The sequence below is a fragment of the Hemitrygon akajei genome, chromosome 29 (assembly GCF_048418815.1).
Source record: "Hemitrygon akajei chromosome 29, sHemAka1.3, whole genome shotgun sequence".
In the NCBI taxonomy this organism is placed as follows: domain Eukaryota; kingdom Metazoa; phylum Chordata; class Chondrichthyes; order Myliobatiformes; family Dasyatidae; genus Hemitrygon; species Hemitrygon akajei.
This window is the reverse complement of record NC_133152.1, coordinates 19,908,587-19,930,949: the sequence shown is the minus strand read 5'-3', so window position 1 is coordinate 19,930,949 and position 22,363 is coordinate 19,908,587. Positions and strand designations below refer to the sequence as shown.

Below are 22,363 nucleotides of genomic sequence, written 5' to 3'. Positions count from 1 at the left end.
TGAGGTGCTGAGCCCAGGATAGATCCTCTGAGGTCTTGATGCTCAGGAACTTGAAGCTGCTCCTCACTGACCCCTCGATGAGGACTAGTGTGTATTCTCCTGACGTCCACTTCCTGAAGTCCACGGCCAATTGCTTCTTCTTGCTAACATTGAGTGCAAAGTCAGTGTTCTGACACCACTCAACCAGCCAATGCATCTCACTCTTGTCTGCTTCCTTATCACCATTTTATACTCCCTAATACTTGATCCACCTGCTAATGGGTACAATTTCTCCTTATTTGCTCTGCCTACGTTCTTCATAATGTGAAGCATCTTTACTAGGACATCTTGCCATTGTTTTTCTGTGCCCACAGCAAGGAGAACCACCCCTTGCTTCTCCAGTCTATTATTGTACCTCAGTTGCCTTATCCTTCGAACTATTGCTTCTGCACTGTCTCCAAGGCCTTCACCATCTTTCCTAAAGTGTAGCACTCAAACTGGACAAAATACTTCACTTATTGCTGATTCAACTGTTCCAACAGGTCTAAATGATTTCCTTGCTCGAGCTTTTAGCCCGTATTTATATAGCCCAGGATCCTGTGTACTTTTATAACCACTTTCTCAACTTCAACTACCTTTCAAAAAACCATGCACGTCTTGATGAAGAGCCTCAGCCCGAAACATCAACGGTACTCTTTTCCATAGATGCTGCCTGGTCTGCTCAGTTCCTCCAGCATTTTGCATGTGTCACGTGCACACCACGATCTTGTTGGTCTTACATCCCTTTAGAAATGTGCCCTCCAAGTTTACATTACTTCTTATTGCCCCTCCGACAATTTTAACTCTTCACACTTGGCAGGATGAACTTTCACCTTCCAATTCACCACTCCATCTCCCTGCCTGAAGTCTGTTCCTTTCACCCTCCTATTCCTTGTGCCTCCAAATTTGCAGTTTTGGATTTTGTACTCTGTACATCCAAATCCAAGACAGAGAAAAGAAAATCAATGATCCCTTTACTTAACCCAAGGAATTTCACTCATCTCTACCTTTTTCCACCATTTGACTTTGCCAATTTCTGATCCATTCTGCTGCAATTCCTTATTCTATGACCCTGGATTTTGATGACGTCAATTACGTGACGCCTTATTACAATCTTTTTAAAAAAATGTCCATTTAGATGCATAACACAGCTCAGGAACAGGCGCTACAGATCACAACATCCATGCTAACCATCTACCAGCACGTGATCTACATCCCTCCATTCTCTGCCTGCTTACGTGCTGGAACAGATGCTTCTTAAACAGCCACAGCCTCAATTTCTGTTTCTTTGCTTCTAACCAGCCATGCGCCTGCAAAATATATCTCAATTCAGTTTTCAGTTTACTGCCAATCTATTCAAGAAGTCTCCTTGAGTCTCATTTCTTTTTCCACTAATCCGCCCCCCACCTGGTACTAACCCCACCCTTATCCCTCCAACTAAGCCTTCCGTGACCAAACCGCTCCATGTGTAATTAAGCATGGCATCTACCATGTGCAGTTGACATAATAGACCAGGCACAAACATACTCTCAGATAACCCATTCAAACCTTCAAACTGCTCACAGAGGCTAAACACTGCAGGGTCTGAAGGCAAGTTATTTAGAAACACAAGTTCAGCTTATAAACACAAGAGTTTCTGCAGATGCTGGAAGTACGATTTCTCAAGTGATGAAACTGACCACCACCTCGGGTAGCTAGCCTTGGAAAATCCCAGGAGAGGTGAAGGACGTCAACACCTGTATCGAACACAAGTAGGTCTTTGCACCTCCTTATTATTTTAATGTTGTATTTTTATTCTCTTTCAAGTACTTCCTATAAAACTTCCAAGCTTTTTGACAGCGGGTATAGCTTGCAGCTTAGCCAGCAGTCAAAGCAAAGGATGAATTTATGATTGACAGATGGAGCTGCCTTTCTTCAGAAAGCTCCAGGGAGGAGATCTGCTTGGGGTAATAGTAGTTTTGGTACGCAGGTGAGTGGTGTGCTCAGGACTGTCCAGCATCACATCCCCATAGATCTCTGTTAAACACCACGGGACATGTCAGTTATCACCACCTACGTCCACTGATTTCACAGTAAATGAAAAACTTCAGTTTGGCTGCTATATAACCGTTTTTGGGAAAAGAAAGTTAAAATCAATAGCAGATTTGTATATTGCGATGGTATCTCTGTCCCCAAGTTTCAAATAATTACTAAAAACACTGTTCTACATAGACTCCATTTGCTGGCAAGGGCAGCACGTTACTTTAAAGTGCCATCAAGTGTTCTACAAATCAAACCTAAAAAAAAAATCAGTCAATATTTAGTTTTGACCTACTTTTACTAAGTATGCTTAAGAGATGCCAGGCAGATAACCATAAAAGATCAACTAGATTTGGACACCAGACACTAACTCATCCCTCGCCATCATGTGATTCAGCACAAAGGCACGCATTATTCCACAAGGCCAAGACAGCAAGCAAGACTGAAGGCTAAAGTGAGAAGCTAAGGAGTTTAACTTCAAAAAAGATCAGAACAATTTTGGCTTTTGAATAAACCCAAAAGTGTGGGAATTCATGCACACCACAGTTTAACAAGTAGCAGATGTATAGAAACATAGAAAACCTACAGCACAAAGCTGTGCTGAACATGTCCTTACCTCAGAAACTACCTAGGCTTACCCATAGCCCTCTATTTTTCTAAGCTTCATGTACCTATCCAGGAGTCTTTTAAAAGACCCTATTGTATCGGCCTCCACCACCGTCGCTGGCAGCCCATTCCACGCACTCACCACTCTCTGCGTAAAAAACTTACCCCTGACATCTCCTCCGTACCCAAGTATCTTCAGTAACTTAAAAAAGGTGGAAAATTGATCATTTCTTTTCAAAAATACCATCCTCAGGAATCAGAACTAGCCCATTAAAACACATGTGACAACTTTCCATGTGTTTCAGTATATCTATCCTGCTAGGGAAGAAGTTGCCAATAGAAAATGTTTTAAAATTCAGAAATATTATGCATTTCTGCTTGCAGAGAGAGTTCACAAAACCGGTTTTGCATTCAAACATGTTGCTAACTAGCTGGAAACCAGACAACACTTACCTCCCACATATACACGTTGCTTTTGACCTGGGATTTTTTCTTCCTTTCCCCTGAAAATGGACCATATTTTCGTCCTTTCTGAATGAACCTCGTGGCCCACACACCTGCAAAACACAAGTTTCATGAAGCCATACATCCAAGGTTTAACAAAGGCTTAAGGAAAATATAATTTCTCAGATTTTTTTCATATCTAGTTTTGAAATGGAAGGTCATTCTGCCCATCAGCCCTATATCAGCTCTTGGATCAATCCCATTAATCTTATCCCTTCACTTGTTTCGCCATGACCTGTTCCTTCACACTACCCTTCAATCCCCTCAGCTTCAATTCCCCTGCATCTTTAACTACCCATTGGGTAATTTACAGCATATTCTTTGGAACATGGAATGAAACCGTAGACTGGCTGTGGAGAATGCATATAATCCACAGCGAAAATCTTCAAACACTATACCTACAGCAGCTGAGCTCTGAGTTGAACCAGACTGGCTGGAGCAGGAGATAGCAATGCTTTCTCCATTCCATTCTGCCTTTGGACAAAATAGATTTCAAATAGATAGTCAGAATCCTTTTCCTAGGGTTCAATCACCAATTACCTGAGGACATGCATTTAAGGTGAGAGGGTGAGAGTTTAATAGAGATGTACGGGCTATGTTTTACTTGTAGACACACAGTGGTAGGTACCTAGAACAGGTTGCCAGGGTTAATAATGGAGGCAGATATGAAAGAGGCATTTAAGAGGCTGTTAGACATATGGATGTACAGGGAATGCAGGAATATGGATGATGTATAGGCTGAATTCAATATAGTGCTTGGTGCAGACATCTTGCGCTGAAGACCTGCTTCTGTAATGTATGTTCTATGTTACAGAATTATTAGTGTGAAATAATAAATCAGGGCATTATTGAAAATATGAAATGCTCAGAATTAGGATCAGGTTTTTCAAGACTTCTGTCATGAAATTTCTTATTTGCAGCAGCAGAACAGTGCAAGACACAAACTTTACTTCACGGATGGATGGATAGATGGATAGGAAGAATGAAGTAACGTTCATGGACCATTCAGAAATCTGTTGACAGGGTGGAAGAAGTTGTTCCCAATACATTGAGCGTGGGTCTTTGGGCTCCTGTATCTCCTCCTCGATGATAGTAATGACAAGAAGGATGGTAAGGGCCCTCAATGATGGAGGCTGCCTTCCTGAGGACACAAGATGTTGGGAAGGGTTGTGCCTGCAATGCAGCTAGCTGAGTCTACAACAACCCTCTGCAACCCCTTTCCAACCTGCACACTGGAGTCTCTGTATCTGGGGGTGATGCAGCCAGTCAGAATACTCTCCACTGTGTGTGTATAGAAATTTGCTACAGTCTTTTCAGAAATACCACATTTCCTCAAACTCGTAGTGAAGTATAGAAGCTGGCATGCCTTCTTCATGATTGCATCAATGTGTCGAGCCCATGACTGATCCTGAGATGTTGACACCCAGGAATCTAAAGCTGCTTACCCTTTCCACCACAGTCCTCTCAATGACAACTGGTGTGCATTCCCCCAACATCCCCTTCCTGTCATGCACAATAAATCCCTTGGTCCTGCTGACGTTGAGGGCAAGGTTGTTGCTGCAACTCCACTTAACCAGCCAACAAATCTCACTCCTGTACACCTCCCCATCATCATCTGAGATTCTGCCAACAACAGAGGTGTCATCGAAGAGCTTATTGACGGCATTCAAGCTACGCATAGCCCCAGGGTCATGAGTGTAGAGGACAGAGTAGTGGGCTAACCACACACACACTTGAGATGCACCTGTACTGATTGTCAGCTTTAAGATGTTATTTCCCATCCACACCGACCGTGGTCTCCCGATGAGGATGTCAAGGGCCCAGTCGCTGAGGGAGGCATCGAAGCAGGTTGATTAGTACTGAGAGGACGATGGTGTTGAATGCTAAGCTCTAACCAGTAAACAGCAGTCTGACATCTGTATTAGTGTTGTCTACGTGCTTCAGTGCCAAGTGGAAAACCAGTGAGGTTGCATCCACTGAAGGCCCGTTGTGGTGACGGATAAATTGCAGTGGGCCCAAGTCCTTGCTCAGGCAGGAGTTAGTTCTAGTCATTTCATCACAGCAGGATGATAGTTGTTGAAGCAGCTCACCCTGCTCTTCTTGGAACAGGTATGACTGTCACCATTTTGATGCAGATAGGAGCCTCCAACTGCAGCGGTGAGAGGCTGATGTCCTTGTACACTTCAGCCAGTTGGTCAGCACAGGTCTTCAGTGCCCTACCAGGTACACCATCGGGGCCTGATGCCTTTGAGGATGTTCTGATGTCAACTTCCAAACCACTAATACCAGTGCTAGGGGGTAGTGTTACATTCTCCTTTTCAAACTGTGCAGGGAATATCCAGAAGGCCATTCAGAAGATGAAAGGTCATTGAACCAAACCATTAACATTGTTTAATGTTTAAATATTGTTTGACGTGGTAAGCACTTCCAGCATTTATTCATTTTATTTACATTAGCGAACAATTGTACCCAGACAGGTTTCAACATCATTATCCCTGGAATTCTGATGAGAACTTGTCTGCGTTTCTTTCTCAACAACTTTGGTTAGTAAAAGCTGTTTATGACCGGGTGCTGCAAACCAGTGTTAAAATACTTGAGCTTAGCTGGAACTACAGCAGTAATATGGCAGAATGAATCTACATGCTTGCTTTGGGAGTGTGAAACCGGAATAAGCAGGAGACATGACCCAGGTTCGTAGGTCACAAGCAGGTCAATCCAAATGAGCAAATTGCTGAAAACCTGCCAATAGAAAGTTTGGGGATCAGACAAGACATCATTAACCGATCAAAAACAATAGACGGGTATGTCACCAATGGACTGTTGTGTAGTGATATGGAGAGTGACCCTTTCCTCCTGCTTTACAAGATAACTTGTAAAGTCAACTTTCTGGTCAGTCTCCACTTGGTACAAACAAGAGGAGTGCTAACTATCAGTCTTCATAGTTTTTGATCAAACGGGACCAACGTAAAATGACAAATGCAGGAGTTGTGAGAACAGGGGCAGAATTAATTTCCAAAAGTGCTGATTATTTTCAGTTTCTGCCAACGAAAACGCTCACCTAGGCGTCTTTCATCCACCGCTGACTGCTGCAAGGTCACCTCTTGAGGAAGTCCCTTCAATATCCGCTGGGGCACGTCAACTAACAGCTCCACTTTGGGTGCAGACATTAGATTGCTCTGAATTAAATGATAAACAACAAAAGTCATAAGCTTAGCTATTATAATATCACTTTAAAAAAACTAACAAGATTCTCACTCAGAGTGAACTTCCTATTCTGAAGTAGCCAACTAACTCAGTGGAAAAATCAGTACTCCATCTCAAAACCTTTTGGCGTAGAATATATTTTCACACAATTAATTATTCTGGAACTGTTGCTGAAGATTCTGATGAAGGACGCGAGCTGAAATGTTGTCCCTGTCTCTCTCTACAGGTGCTGCCTGGCCTGCAGAGTGTTTCAGAATTTTCTGGTTTGATTTCAGACCTGGGGGTTTCTTTTTGCACTTTTTAATGTTTGGACAGGACAATTACACTTTTCCTTTAACTTTGTTTTCTCCAAGAAGACCCCAACCTTGTCATAGTGTTTGGAGGCCTGCAAGCCTCAATTACCCAGAGTGCTACGTTGCCTGGAGTCAGGGCTTTATGCTTTTACCTTTGGTAGGGTTACTAAAGCAAAACAGAACAAAGAGGAGAGACCAGACTAAGAATGGTCCTCTAGTCCTCCAGGTTCAGGGGTTCAACTCAGGGTTAACAACACTAAATGGGTCAACAAAATTGTTACGGAAACACCAACGAAGGTTCCCTCTCTGTGGCCAAGGCTAGACAAAGATGGAGGACCATCATTTCAGCCCTAAGTGCCCTAATGTTGCTTTAGAGGATACCATTCAATATTTAACATCCACAGATAGGTAGGGACACTAAGCAAAGTGTCTTAGTGATGAATTGTATGGCCCAGTCTCAGTCCCCTGCTCCAAGCACAGTTACTTAACTGCAGATAGAACTTCAGAATTTCAATACAAATTAGCTTAGTCCCTTGAATCTGCCAACTGCATACAGCACAAAACACAAGGGAATTCACAAAACACAAGACAATTGTGATAAAAACCAATGTAAAACCTATGCTCAAAGCCCATTGGAATATTGAGCCCCAGTTCTACACATCCACCTGAGAGAGACGCAAAGCCTTGAGTGATTTATTGGGGATAAGGGATTAACAGCAAGTGCATACACTGCAGAAGCAGGCACTGTTCTCCAGAGAGCAAAGATCAGGGATGTTTACAATCATGAAAGGTCTGGATAGAACAAGTAAAGATAAACTATCTTCCATTTATAAGGAGTTTATAAAATAATTGGCAGAAGCATCAAAGGTTAAAGGTGGGAAAAATACTTTTACTGCTTTGGGCAGTAAGGCTTCAGAATGAAAAGAGAACGCTGTGAATACTTAGCAAGTTGTGGGGCATCAATGGAGAATAAAACAGGGTAAATGTTTCAGGTCAATGACCGTTCTTCATTATTTTAGGATTTTGAATTCCCTGTTGACAGAATGGTAGATAGAGATACTAAAAAAAAAATTGGATTAACATTTCTAAAAGAAACTGCTAGGATTTTGGATGGAACCCATCAGGTTTCTCATAAGCCAGTGTAAGTTTGATGAGTAACTTTGCTTTTCCATGTCTCACTGTATTTTACAAAAAAAAATCAATGCAATATAGAGTTCATGACCAGAAATTTCAAAGAGAGGGAATGAGGCTGAATTATGATTACAACTGGCTACCAAACATTCATTGTTAGGTTCACATAAGGATTAAGGACCTTTTGCTGGGGCACCAGATGTGATTTCACACCTAGGAACTCTTGCTTGGTTACGTAGTCAAGTGTCATCACAAGACGAATGATCCTGAAAATCTGTTTTAAAAGAATGCATGCTGAAAAAAGGAGAAAAATGGAGCATGAATACAAATTCCTCAGTGATAACCTTCTCTTCTGTCAAAGTGGGAGATGCTGTTTATAACATTCCTGAAGATAATCCGAAACAGAAATTTAACCTCTCCTCAGACAAGTGGGCTGAAATGACAGATTTGTACGAGGATGGATGCCTAGGAGGTGATACACCGTGGACTGTATCCAACTGGTAATTCTCAACCTTTAATGCAAATCTCTTCCAGATCCAGCAAACCCATCAGGAAATGTTATACCACACATAAAATAAAAGCAGCCATGATAATCATGCAAAACATCATTGTAGGCCATGTAGCTAGCACAGGGTGTAGTGAAAGATATATCTTCACCCTCCCCTGAAAAAGGCCACCTCCTCTCTCCTTCTTCTGATATTCTTGTTCTTTACCCCATTCTGCCCTCCTCTGTTGAATGCATAGTTAATAAACACTAAAGATACACAATTCTTATTCACTGATAGACACCACACACTCACATCGAGTTCCTCCATGGCGAACGGAAGGACCTCTTGATTGTGGGTAACACTTTGAATCAATCAGTCAATGGCTCACATCACTACAAAGCAAAGGAAAGACACATTTTAAGAAATAATCGACAACTGCTTACATTCTCACAATGCACCTAACCACAGTCAAACGTGCTACATAGTTGTGTTCAGTAGGACTCTGAGTTGAGGATTGATGGCCAAATGTTTTGTCATAGAGGTAACCTTTAAAAACGGAGGAGAGAGGAGTTCAAGTCTCAGTTGCAAAACTAGTTTGTGCGTGGTTCCTTGAACAACAAAGAATCTGCTGGAGGAATTCCATTGGTCGGGCAGCATCCGTAGGAAGGGAAGAAACTGTTGACATTTCAGATCGAAACCCTCCATTGGGACTTCGATTTCAACCCAAAACGTCAATAGTTCCTTTCTGCACCAAACCCTGGGAGTTTTATCTAGCAGAACGTTTACTGCTCCAGATTCCAGGATCTGCAGTTCCTGCACTGCTTGTACATCTGTTTAAATCCAATTTCAACTGCGTCAAGAGCTATTAGGAAACTCAGAGTGTAGTAATAAGGCATGGGCATTCAAAGGAAAGTGTAAGTGGTCAAAATATGAAGAATACTGACATCTTCAATATATACGCTCAGGATTACACTATCTTCGGTATTTGTTTCAGTATTCAGGAAGGAATGCTCCATGTACCAGTGACTTGGATTCCTTCTCCCACAACGCCACTGCTCATCAAAATTGTTTAGAAGCGAAACTTTGGCTGGAGAGGACCAACCGATGTTGATGCTATCACTTTGCCATCCAGCATCTCCCTGCCTATCCAGTCAATGAGGGAAAATAATTGTGAGTTGAGCTCTGCCTTTGCTGGTCTGTTTCTATATTGCATGGAACCTCCTTCGCATCTGACCGGTCGTGCCATCGATGTTTTATTTTGCAAGTCTCCTGACAGATTTTGACACAGTTGCAAATACTTTAAAAAAGAAGTCCACGCAGCACAGAGGGGAGCAGGGGAGGGGACTGATGTGAATAAGATAGTGGATGTACGATAAGCTGAGTTTCAGAAGCTTGATTCTATTGTAACTGATGCAGCAAGATTTCAGGAGTGGTGTGCAGCGCATTGCCACTTCAGTGAATTTACAGCCCGTTAACCTGCCAGCATGTCTGGGATATTGCAGGAAACTAGAGCTGCCAGGGGTGGGAGCCATGTGATCACGGAGGGGGTGTATCCTCTCGACTGACGGTACTAGAGGTCAGCTAATCCCATTAACTCTCATTAAGTTCGTAGTCCTTTTCTGCCTCTCCTATGCAAGTACTTTCCAAATCCATTTTAAACACTGGCATTGTATATTTAATATCTCAGTAATAGTTGAGTAATTTTGTAAATATATTATTTGATTAAGCAATTTTTCCCAGTCAGCTTCCCAACTCCTTACTTTATCCTTCCCCCCTCCAGGTTTCACCAGTCACCGTGAGTTTCTCTCTCCCCTCCCCCATGATTTAAATCTACTCCTCAGCTTTTTTCCCCAGTCCTGCCGAAAGGTTTCGGCCCGAAACATCGACTGCACTCTTCTCCATAGATGCTGCCTGGCCTGCTGAGTTCCTCCAGCGTTTTATGTGTGTTGCTCGGATTTCCAACATCTGCAGATTTTCTCTTGGTTGCGATTAAGCAATTTTTGTTCGTTTAAATAATTCATTATGGATTATATGTACGTGAATGGCACATACAACCATGGCGACAACAAATTTCTAAAATGAACGCAAGATGATAACCTACCTGTTGAAGTGCAGTGAGACGTGAGATTTTTCAAAGGTGCAGTGAGTTAAAAAAAAATCACAGCATAATTTTTCTTTGCAAGAGAACAAAGACATTCAAGTTAAAAATAAAGGCAGAAACAGAAGAATTCGTGGGTTCATAAACAGTGAGTGCCAGATATTACTAATCATAAATTTTTTAAGAAGAGCCGTATGGCTAGCTATTTCAGAAAAACAGATGCATTTGATTGCATAAGAGATAACTAGTTGTTGTGTACAGAGCAAATTAGGCAGTATTTTGAAACAAATGAAATCACCAATGAGAAGCGGGTGCTAGTTTTGCTGAGTGCATTGGGTGAAAGAGCAGATAGTTTGCTTAGGAGTTTAACTGCTCCAACCAAGCCTACTGAAATGAGCTTTGCTGATATCGTGAAAGTAATGCAGGAACATTTAGAAACCACTGCTGATCATAAAATGCTTTCGATTTCATAAGTGGAATCAAGAGGAAGGGTAGTCCATTCCAGAATACGTGGCTGAATTAGAAACTTTGAGCAGTGTCAGTCAGTGATGGGCTTAATGAGAGACCGTTTAGTTTGTGGCATTTTACAAGAAGGCATCCCAAAAATGGGTCCCAACTGAAGCACGACTCATATTTAAAAGAGTTGTTGAAATTGCTGTATCAATGGAAAAGGCAGATAGATACACAATTGAGTTGCAGACAGGAACGAAAGTCAGTGTGAACAAAATTGCAACGTCCAAACAGAAACTGGCCTGGCCAAACAAATTGTGTTACTGTTGCGGCTGGTGCTCACATACACCAAACCAATGTAGATTTAAAGGTGAAACTGGCAGAAAATGCAACAAGGTAGGGCATGTACAAAGAGCATATTGGGCAGATGAAAATAAATAGTTTTTTGACGAAAAACCTGACAATGATGAGAGTGAGACAGGACTGAGTAGCCTCGAGATTTACAATGTGAAAACTAACATGAGACAAGCAATATGCCTTACACCAGAAGTGAACAGCAAATTAATAATAATGAATTGGATGCTGGCTTGACTGTTTTAGTCATTCTACAAAATGAGTTTGAATGACATTTTAAAAATACTGAGCTGAAGCCTGTAGATATCCAACTAAGAACCTGGACTGCAGAAAAGATTACTCTGGTGGGAATGACATTTGTAACAGTGAAATACAACAACCAACAATCCACATTGGGTTTGTATACACTTATATATACTTTGTTTTTTTTTTATTGCTGTTTATATGTCTTTTGTATTATCTGTTTGCTAAACTTCTCCGATTTGTATATTTTTTATTGGAAAATCAATAAAAAGATTGAAAAGTGAAATGAAATGAGATTTTAAGGATTGGAGCAACACACACAAAATGCTGGAGGAACTCAGCAGGCCAGGCAGCGTCTATGCTCCTGCACTCCGTCCGCTGGAAAATGCAGGATCTCCCAGTGGCCACACAATTTAATTCCACTTCCTATTCCAACATGTCAATCCACGGCCTTCTCTACTGTTGCGATGAGGCCATACCTTATACTCTGTCTGGGTAGCCTCCTGCCTGATGGCATAAACATTGATTTCTCAAACTTCCGGTAATGCCCCCCCCCACCACCTCTCCTTCACCATTCCCCATCCCCTTTTCCCTCTCTCACCTTATCTCCTTGCCTGCCCATCGCCTCCCTCTGGTGCTCCTCCCCCCTTTTCTTTCTTCCATGACCTTCTGTCCTCTCCTATTAGATTCCCCCTTCTCCAGCCCTGTACCTCTTTTACCAATCAACTTCCCAGCTCTTTACTTCACTCCCTCCTGGTTTCACCTTGAGTTTCTCCTTCCCCTCCTCCCACCTTCTAACTCTGATTCCTCATCCCTTTTTCACTCCCGTCCTGCCGGAGGGTCTCGGCCCGAAACGTCGACTGTACTCTTTCCCATAGATGCTGCCTGGGCTGCTGAGTTCCTCCAGCATTTTGTGTGTTGCTTCGATTTCCGGCATCTGCAGATTTTCTCCTGTTTTTAAAGGGTCTGAATTGTTTTTCGGAGGTAGACTTTAATAAATGCGTTGCAATCATATTTTCAACCCATAGTGTCAGCTTCTCCCACAAAACTTTGGAATGGATTATTAATGGGCAGACTGAGCACTCTGACTGACTGATTACTAAAGGAAGAGTTTGAGCAAATACACAAACAAGGATGTAAGTTGCATTGGCAGCAATCAACTAGATTGATGGAATAGTTTTTAGTAAAACAGCATATTCAAACACCTAAGCTATTGGCAGCCCTTTCCACGCCCAATGCTTAAACAGCATTTGGAAGTACTTGGATAGGAGAAGTGTAAAAGTGAATATGTATTAATCAGGGCAAATAGGATTAGCATAGTTAGGCATCAGATTGTGCATTGAATTGAATTGACTTTATTTCTTACATCCTTCACATACACGAGTAAAATTTTTTACCTTACGTCACCATCTGAATGTGCAATTGAAAGTAATTTGTAATAAATAGTACGTACAACAGGACAGTCAATATAGCGCAGAAATACAATTGTGTCAGCGTGAATTAATCAGTGTAATGACCTGGTGGAAGAAGCTGTCCTGGAGCCGTTTCTGCGGTACCGTTTCCCGGATGGTAGCAGCTGGAACAGTTTGTGGTTGGGGTGACTCGGGTCCCCAGTGATCATTCGGGCCCTTTTTATGTATCTGTCTTTGTAAATGTCCTGAATAGTGGGGAGTTCACATCTACAGATGCGCTGGGCTGTTCGCACCACTCTCTGCAGAGTCCTGTGATTGAGGGAGGTACAGCTCCCATACCAGGCAGTGATGCAGCCAGTCAGGATGCTCTCAATTGTGCCCCTGTAGAAAGTCCCGAGGATTTGGGGACTTATACCAAACTTTTTTAACGCCTAAGGTGGAAGAGGCACTGTTGTACCTTTTTTACCACACAGCCAGTATGTACAGACCATGTGAGATCCTTGGTGATGTGGATGACAATGAACTTGAAGCTGTTTATGCTCTCAACACCAGATCCATTGATGTCAATAGGGATTAGCCTGTCTCCGTTCCTCCTGTAATCCACAACCAGCTCCTTTGTTTTAGCGACATTGAGGGAGAGGTTTTTTTCTTGACACCACTGTGTCAGAGTGATGACTTCCTCTGTCAGTTGCCTCATTATTATTTGAGATTAGGCCAATCAGTGCAGTGTTGTCAGCTAATTGAATTGGCAGATTGGAGCTGTGGCTGATGACACAGTGATGGGTACACAGAGAGTAAAGGAGGGGGCTTAGGACACAGCCCTGAGGGGCTCCTGTGTTGAGGGTCGGAGGGGCAGAGGTGAGGGAGCCCACTCTTGCCACCTGCCGGTGATCGGGCAGAGGTGAGGGAGCCCACTCTTGCCACCTGCCGGCGATCTGACAACAGGAAGTCCAGGATCCAGCTGCATAAGGCAGGGTGAAGGCATGGATGAAATGGGCTGAAAGACCCTGGTTCTGTGCAGTACAACCTTTATGACTCTAACATAAAATTTAAAAGCAATACACACAAAAAATGGTGGAGGAACTCAGAAGGCCAGGCAGCATCTATGAAAAATGCTAAACAGTCTAAGTTTTGTGCTGAGATCTTTCATCAGGACTAGAAGGGGAGGGTAAGAAGCTGGGGGGGGGGGTGGAAGGAAGGAAGATGTACAAGGTGGTAGGTGAAACTGGGAGGTGGTGAGGGGTGAAGTAAAGAGCTGGGAAGTCGATTGGTGAATGGGATAAAGGGCTGGAGAAGGGGGAATCTGATAGGAGAGGACAGAAGACCATGGAAGAAAGGGAAGGGGGAGGAGCACCAGAGGGAGATGGTGGACAGGTAAGGAGATAAGGTGAGAGAGGGATTCACAAATGGGGAATGGTGAAGGTGAGAGGGGGATGCAATTAAATAGATACTTTATTGATTCCAAAGGAAATTACAGTGTTACAGTAGCATTACAAGTGCACAGATATAAATATTAGAAGAGAAGTAGAATGAAAAAAGGTAAGTTACCACTAGCAGTCTAACAGGAATGTCATCACTTCCACAGCTATAAGTTTTACTAATTATACAGCCTAATGGCTGAGGGTAAGAAAGGCCTCATACAGCGCTCTTCGGAGCAGGACATTGTCTCAGTCTGTTACTGAAACTGCTCCCCTGTTCAGCCAAGGTGGCACGCAGAGAGTGAGAAGCATTGACCAAAATTGCCAGGATTTTCCGTAGGGTCCTTTGTTCTACCACAGCCTCCAGTGAGCCCAGCTTGCTTCCATAGCAGAGCCAGCCTTTCTAATCGGTTTACTGAGCCAGTGTTGATGTCGTTGCCCCAGCACACCTCTGCATAGAGATTGTACTGGCGACAACAGACTAGTAGAACACGTGATGGAGAGGCCTGCATACTCCAAAGGACCTCGGTCTCCTCAGGAAGTAGAAGCGACTCTGGCCCTTCTATGCTGGGGCTCAAATCTATCTACGCACCTACGCTCCGTCCGTCACAATAAACAGGACCTCCCGGTTGCCACCCACTTCAACTCTGCCTCTCATTCCCATCTAGATATGTCCATACATGGCCTCCTCTACTGCCATGATGAGGCCAAACTCAGGTTGGAGGAGCAACACCTCATCTACTGTCTGGGTAGTCTCCAGCCTGGTGGTATGAACATCGAATTCTCCAATTTCTGGTAATTCCCTCCCCCTCCCTCTTCCCCTATCCCAGGTCCCTCTCTGCCTCTCTCCCCTTTCAACTTTCTGCTTCTTTATCTCTACAGTTCTTTCATGCTTATCCCCTCCCCCCTTCATCTTCCCTCTGATTGGTTTTCCACCTGGCACCTCTAGGCCCTACCCCATCCCCTATCTCTATTACTGGGCTTCGGCCCTCTCTTCCCCCCCATTCCTGATGAAGGGTCTGGGCCCGAAACGTTGGCTACTCTTTTCCCACGGATGCTGCCTGACCTGCTGAGTTCTTCCAGCGTTGTGTACGTACTCAAATCTATCTTCCAGTTTGGAAGTTCACGAAATCAATGTTCATGCCATCAGGTTGGAGGCTACCCAGACGGAATACGAGGTGTTGCTCCTCCAACCTGAGTGCGGATTATCTCATGTTTATAAACAGAAGGGAACAGAAAGAGACCGAGAAATGCATGAGGCTCTGACTGGCCATGTTTAATGTACACAGAATCAATATACAGTATCATACCATGGCTTTGCCTTATTTTTAAGAAGGACAGAGTTTGCAGTTTCTAACTTGCAACTAACTTAATTGAACTGCAAATTGGGAGCTGCAAGTCCCAATCAACTTCAAACCTTGGATCCGGATCATTCTGTGTAAACGCTGCAAGGAACTACCTCATTGCAATATGCTGATCAACTTAATTAGCCTTCATTTTAAGGGCTGAAACTTAGGCATTAAAATACTTATTTCTCTTTTGTCTATTGCCAGACACACCTGCCATTTTCCAATTTTACCTCACGCTCGTTTGCCCGCATTGTCTGAATTGGCGCGATCATGCCGTTTCCATGGAGCTCAGTTAGTGACTTTGTTCTCCAGGCATTGCAGCATTTGCTCAAGAATGGCATTTTAACCTTTCTCAGGTGAATTTGGCATCCATTACCACAGGCAATGCAAAGGCAAAATCTCTGCAGCTGCTGGTAATCCAGAACAGAAAGAGCACAAGATGTCAGAAATACTCCACAGGACGTAATATTCCCCCCCCCCCACCAAAAAAAAATTGCATTGTATTTGTTGCCCAGAGAGAAACATTTCAGGTCGATGATCTATCATCAAATGAACACTCTCCCCACAAACCTGCTCCCATCATATACCATTTTCCCCACTGGAATCAGTGTTGGACTTCACAGTGGACTTTTGAAAAATTACAGCAAACTACAAAGGAAGCTTTAGAAAGAGTTTGATACTGCACTCAGGAACTGAATTGAAAAATGCTATTAATTGATTACCATATTTAAAAAACATTTAGACAGGTACATGGATAGACCATAGGATACGTATAGGAGCAGAATTAGGCCATCTGGCCTATCGTGTCTGTTGTAATGTGAGTATTATTAAAAGTTAGTTAAAACTAATCAGGAAGCTGTTGGTAACAAGATGTGGGTTCCGGTGTTGGCGGGGTTTTTACTTCTGCTTTTTCTCACTACCGGTATGCATTGTATGTAGTTCCACCACCCAGGCCGCACGAGGTACCTGAAATCCTCTGTATTGTAAATATCATTTGCTAGCCCAGATAAAGATGGTCCTTTTGGCCATAAAATTGTCGAGTGGTCTTTTGTAAAGTAGAAGTTACCACATATTTCTGGCGATGAGGTGAACTGGTTTTGTGGACAGGTCGGCCCGTTTCAAACAAGAGCTGTGAGCGGACGAGGGGCCTCGCGTTCAGATGGCTATGTTCGGGTCTATCGGTGAATTCGAGGAGTGGCCGGAGTATGAGGAAAGGTGGGGACACTTTTTCTGTACTAATGGAATTACTGAGGAGGCTAAGAAGCACTCTGTTCCCCTGAGTGTGTGTGGGGCAGGAACTTAGCTACACCACGGAAACCGGGAGAAATTCCATATGATGAACTGGTCAAGCTCGTGGGGAACCACCACAATCTGAAACCTTCGGTGATAGTCCAACGGTTCAAGTTTCACAGCCATGTCCGGAAGCCAGGTCAGTCTGTGGCTAATTTTGTGGCAAAGCTTTGGCAGCTGTCGGAGCATTGTGATTTCGGAGCCGTGTTGGATGACATGCTCCGTGATAGATTAGTATGCAGCATTAATAATGATGCCACACAACGCCATTTGTTGGGGGAAACCTCACTGTTGACTTTCAAAAAAGCCCTAGAGAATTCCCAAGGCATGGAGATAGCTGCTAATAATGTCAAGGATATACAGAAAGGATATGGGGGGGTCGCAGTCGACGGCAGTGCTCCAAGTCAGGAGGGAGACTGGTAAACAGGCAAAGTGGGTGGAATGTTTTCGGTGTGGGGGGACGCACTATGCAAATGTTTGCAAATTCAAAGATACTGTCTGCCATGCTTGTAGCAAAAAGGGACATTTAGCTAAAAAGGAGTTTAAAGGGTGAGGTTAAGCCTGGGCAGGGGAAAGCTGAACAGACTCAGGCAGCCACACACCACCTAGGAGAAGCAGACGAGGAGGCAGCGTGTGTCTACAACATGTTTGGGGTGGAAACGGATGAGGAACCACCTGAACCATATTATGTCACAGTCACTGTCAGGGGAAAGGACATCAAGTTTGCGATTGATTCAGGGGCTACTGCATCAGTCATTTGTGAGGAGATCTACAGGAGGACATGGGGGTCCAACCTACCTCCCATCAGACCGTCTAAACAAACTCAGGACCTATACGAGGCAGCCCATACCTCATTTAGGGGTGTTATATGTGGATATTTCAGCCGAGGGTCAGAAGGCTGAAGCCAGGCTGGTGATAGCTAAGGGCAGTGGGCCCAGTCTTCTGGGCCACGATTGGCTTCGCAAAATCCAGCTCAACTGGCATGAATTTAAGTATGCACACATGACAGAAGAGCATGAGGTGCAGCGTGCAGATGAAGTCACTGATGGCAATGTGAGTGACAGACAGAGTCTGGACACATTTGAGAGTGAGCTCACAGCACAGCTTACGGCTTTTCAGTCTATTACAGGAGAAATTGAAGTTACCCCCTCGGCACTGAAAGCCAGCACGCCACTTCTAGTACGGCTAAGCAGTGACCCAGCTCTTGTACCAATTGCCCAGTTACAGCAAGGTGCATCTCAGCCTGATGATCCCGCTAACAGGAACCTGCATGTGAAGCCAATCGTAACAGTAACAAACGGAGTATCTGCAGACGATGTAAGAACAGAGCCTCCAGGACCACCAGACAAGCATTCAGAAAGCACTCCAAGTGATTTGACAAAGAAAGTAGAATTTTCTGGAGGCGGTGGCCCCCTGCGAATCCATGTGGTACCTTTTAACTCTACGCTGAGTGGAAGATTCCTTGGCCTGAGTATTAAAGAGAACAGCCATTCAAGAAAAGAGAACCTGCTCCAGGGGAATGAATGTATCATCAAAATCAGTGACTGTGATTTAACAGACAAGACCTTTGTTCAAGTACAAGAGGTTTTCCGAAACGCATTGCGATTTCCTGCTGTTGACCTCCAGATAGTTCCAAGTTATAACAAGGAACTCTATGAAAAAGTTGCAATTGGGTCTATTCTGAGCCACGGTCGTGACGATGATTCAAAAGCCAATGTTCCTTCTTCAGTGTGTTCCAAGCCAGGTGGCAAACCTGCAGATGTCGTTTATCCCAATAATGCTGAGAATAGCTCACCATCGATTTCAAAGAAGCTCAGTAGTCCAAAACAGTTAAGGAGCAATGACCTCTTAATGCATACCAGGAAAGCATGTCCACCAGTGACTTTGCCAGAGGGAGAGACACTGGCAGAGGGGTCTGTGTCCCCTGAAGAGGATGGACATCCTCACGTGGACACACAGACCCCTCTCATGCCCCCAACACCAGATCCACCCAAAACATCCTCACCAGTGGTGCCTGCTGGGTCACCGGGGGTAATACGTAGATCGCAGTGCCCTCGCAAACCTCCTGACAGACTGAATCTTTGATTGGATAGTTTCTTTTGTTGTTAGATTGAATGTTGAATTTGCCATGGTTTTTTTTAGGTGTTTTTGTATTGGTAACCTGTTGCTAATGATACCACTGTTTTTATTTCCCAGTTCTATATTTGGGGAATGTTGGATTTTAAAGGGGGAGAAGTGTTGTAATGTGAGTATTATTAAAAGTAAGATAATACTAATCCGGAAGCTGTTGGTAACGAGAGGCGGGTTCTGTTGTTGGCGGGGTTTTTAGTTCCGGTGTGCATTGTATGTAGTTCTACCACCCATGCCACACGAGGTACCTGAAAACCTCTGTATTGTAAATATCATTTGCCATCCCAGAGAAAGATGTTTTTTTGGCCATAAAATTGTCGAGTGGTCTTTTGTAAAGTAGAAGTTACCACAGTGCCTGCTCCACCATTTCATCATGGCCGATCCATTTTTCCTCTGAGGCCTAGTTTCCTGCCTTCATGCCCTGACTAATCAAGAATCTATCAACCTCTACCTAAAGTATGCCCAATGACTTGGCCTCCACAGCCACCTGTGACAACGAATTCCACAGATCACCACTCTCTGGCCAACGAAATTCCTCCTCATCTTCACTCTAAATATATGCCCCTCTATTCTGAGACTGTGCCCTCTGGTCTTAGACTCTCCCACTATAGGGAACATCCCCTCCACATCCACTCTATCGAGGTCTTTCAACATTCGATAAGTTTCAATCAGGTCATTCTTCTGAATTCCAGTGAGTAGAGGCCCAGAGCCATCAAACACTCCCCATATGATGTCTTTCAATCCTGGAGTCATTTCTGTGAACTTCTTTTGAACCCTCTTCAATATCAGCACATCCCTTCTAAGATAAGGTGCCCAAAACTGTTCACAATACTCCAAGTGAGGCCTCACCAGTGCTTTATAAAGTCTCAACATTACATCCTTGCTTTTACATTCTAGTGCTCAAAAGGAAAGCCTTTGATGCACAGGGGCCAAAAGTGGGGCAATGAAGTAGACTAGTTGAAGTAGACAGTTTTGTTGGCATGGATGAGTTGGGCTAAAGGATCTGTTCTGTGCTATGCTGTTTTATAGGAATGCCTATCACTTCAGAAGTTGATTGCAGTGAACAATGTGATTGGTTTGAAGGTGGGATTATTCTGGAGAAGAAATATAATGAAAAGGTGGGGCTAATTTCAAAAAGGCTGAGGCAGAAGGCTCAGTGTTGCTGCTGAGTATTTGGAGGTGGCAATAATGTGTATTGAAGCGGACAGTGCAGTGGATGTGGTTTATGTGGACACCAGCAAGGCCTTTGACAAGGTCCCACATTAGAGAATGGTGCAAAAACGACAGGGAACGTGGAATCCAGAGGATGTCCAAATCAGGATCAGGATCAGAATCCGGTTTAAATGTCACCAGCGTATGTCTTGAAATTTGTTAACTTAGCAACAGCAGTATAATGTAATACTTGATAATACAGAGAAAAAAAGTAAATCAGTAAATCATTACTGTAAGTGTGAGTGTGTGTGTGTGTATGTGTGTGTGTGTGTGCGTGCGTGCGTGTGTGTGTGGGTGCGTGTGCGCGCGGGCCCTTAACTCCTGGTGGAGTCATCGGGGCGCTGTCATGACAAGCTTTTTGCTCCGATCTTTTTGGCGATTGCTCATCATACGACATGTCTTGGGGATCTGAAACCTGGCGGAGCCCATCCCTCTCCAGGTCTTTTTTTTTTACGAGGTCGAGTTGCTAGCTCGACACTCAACCCAGGCACGGATGGAGAGTGTGCAAGGGAGCCGGCCGGATTCTAACTCGGGACCTCTCGCCCCAAAGTCCCGTGCTGATGCCACTACACCGCCAGTATAGATATGCGTACATTAAATAGTTAAATTAAAAATAATGCAAAAACAGAAATAATATGAAAACAAAAAGTGAGGTAGTGTTCGTGGGTTCAATGTCCATTTGGGAATCGGATGGCAGAGGAGAAGAAGCTGTTCCTAAATCGTTGAGTGTGTGCCTTCAGGCTTCTGTACCTCCTACCTGATGGTGACAGTGAGAAGAGAGCATGTCCTTGGTGATGGAGATCCTTAATAATGGACGCTGCCTTTCTGAGACACTTCTCCTTGAAGATGTCTTGGATACTATGGAGGCTAGTACCCAAGATGGAGCTGACTAATTTTATAACTTTCTGTAACCTCTTTTGATCCTGTACAGTAGCAACCCCCCCCCCCCCCACCTCATACCAGACAGTGATGCAGTGTCTCAGACTACTCCCCATGGTACATTTGTAGAAGTTTGAATGTTTTAGGTGACAAATCAAATCTCCTCAAACTCCTAATGAAATATAGTTGCTGTCTTGCTTTTGTTACAGTAACTTGGATGCAAAGTTGACTTGGCCACAGGAGACAGAGGTTGGTGGAGGGCAGCCTGTGTGATATCTGTGGTTAGTGGCGTTTCACAGGGATCAGTTTGGTCCGTTTTGCTGTTTGCCGTATACATGAATGATACTGAAGTGGATATGGGAGGCATGATCAGCAAGCTTGCAGATTGACAAGACAATGATTGGTGGAGTTACTGAGGGGTTGTCTTAGGCTGCATGATGAAAAAGGTGAAAAATGGCAGCTGGAGCTGAATCCAGATAAATGCAAGTTGATGCCGTTTGAGTGTAATCAGGCTAGGACATTCACCATGAACAGCAGGATTCCAGGGAGTACGGAGAATCATAAAACATAGAAATCTACAGCACATTACAGGCCCTTCGGCCCACAATGTTGTGCTGACCATACTCTAGAAACTGCCTAGAATTTCCCTACCGCACAGCCCTATACTTTTCTAAGTCCCATGTACATATCTAAGAGACTCTTAAAAGACCCTACTGTATCCACCTCTAACCTTCACTGCCTGTGCTTTCCACGCACCCACCACCCTCTGTGTGAAAAACTTACCCCTGATAACCCCTCCGTACCCACTTCCAAGCACCTTAAAGCTATGCCCCCTCGTGTTAGCCATTTCAGCCCTGGGAAAGAGCCTCTGACTATCCACACGATCAATGCCTCTCATCACCTTACACACCTCTATCAGGTCACCTCTCATCCTCCGTCGCTCCAAGGAGAAAAGGCCGAGTTCACTGAACCAAAGACTCAGTCCATAACTGGGTTTGTTTTTTGTTTTGTTGTGGCGCACCAGGTGGCTTCATTTTGCCATTTCCTGCTTTTTACCAGGCTCAACACTCAAACCAGCATGATGGAAAGCGTGCCGGATTCGAACCCGAGACCATTAGCCTCGAAGTCCAGTGCTGATGCCACTACACCACCGGCCGGCTGATCAAAGTGACCTTAGTGTACAAGTCCTCAGATCCTGGAAAGTGGCCATGCATGAACAAAGCACACGTGGAACTGCCTTCATTAGTTAAAACACTGAATATAAC

General features: G+C 43.9%; 1 protein-coding gene across 2 annotated transcripts in view; it reads right to left on the bottom strand.

Annotated features, from left to right (window-relative positions):
• The window catches only part of LOC140718271 (PR domain zinc finger protein 2-like), a 260,695-nt gene that overhangs the window by 125,210 nt on the left and 113,122 nt on the right, over positions 1-22,363 (bottom strand). For both annotated transcript variants that reach the window (XM_073031787.1, XM_073031786.1), the window contains exons 2-4: positions 8,576-8,655; positions 6,206-6,323; positions 3,097-3,200 (exon numbers count right to left, since the gene is read on the bottom strand). In XM_073031787.1, the coding sequence (XP_072887888.1) occupies positions 3,097-3,200; positions 6,206-6,323; positions 8,576-8,590 (237 nt within the window). In that variant the 5' untranslated portion in view covers positions 8,591-8,655. The remainder of the gene's footprint in view (positions 1-3,096; positions 3,201-6,205; positions 6,324-8,575; positions 8,656-22,363) is intronic.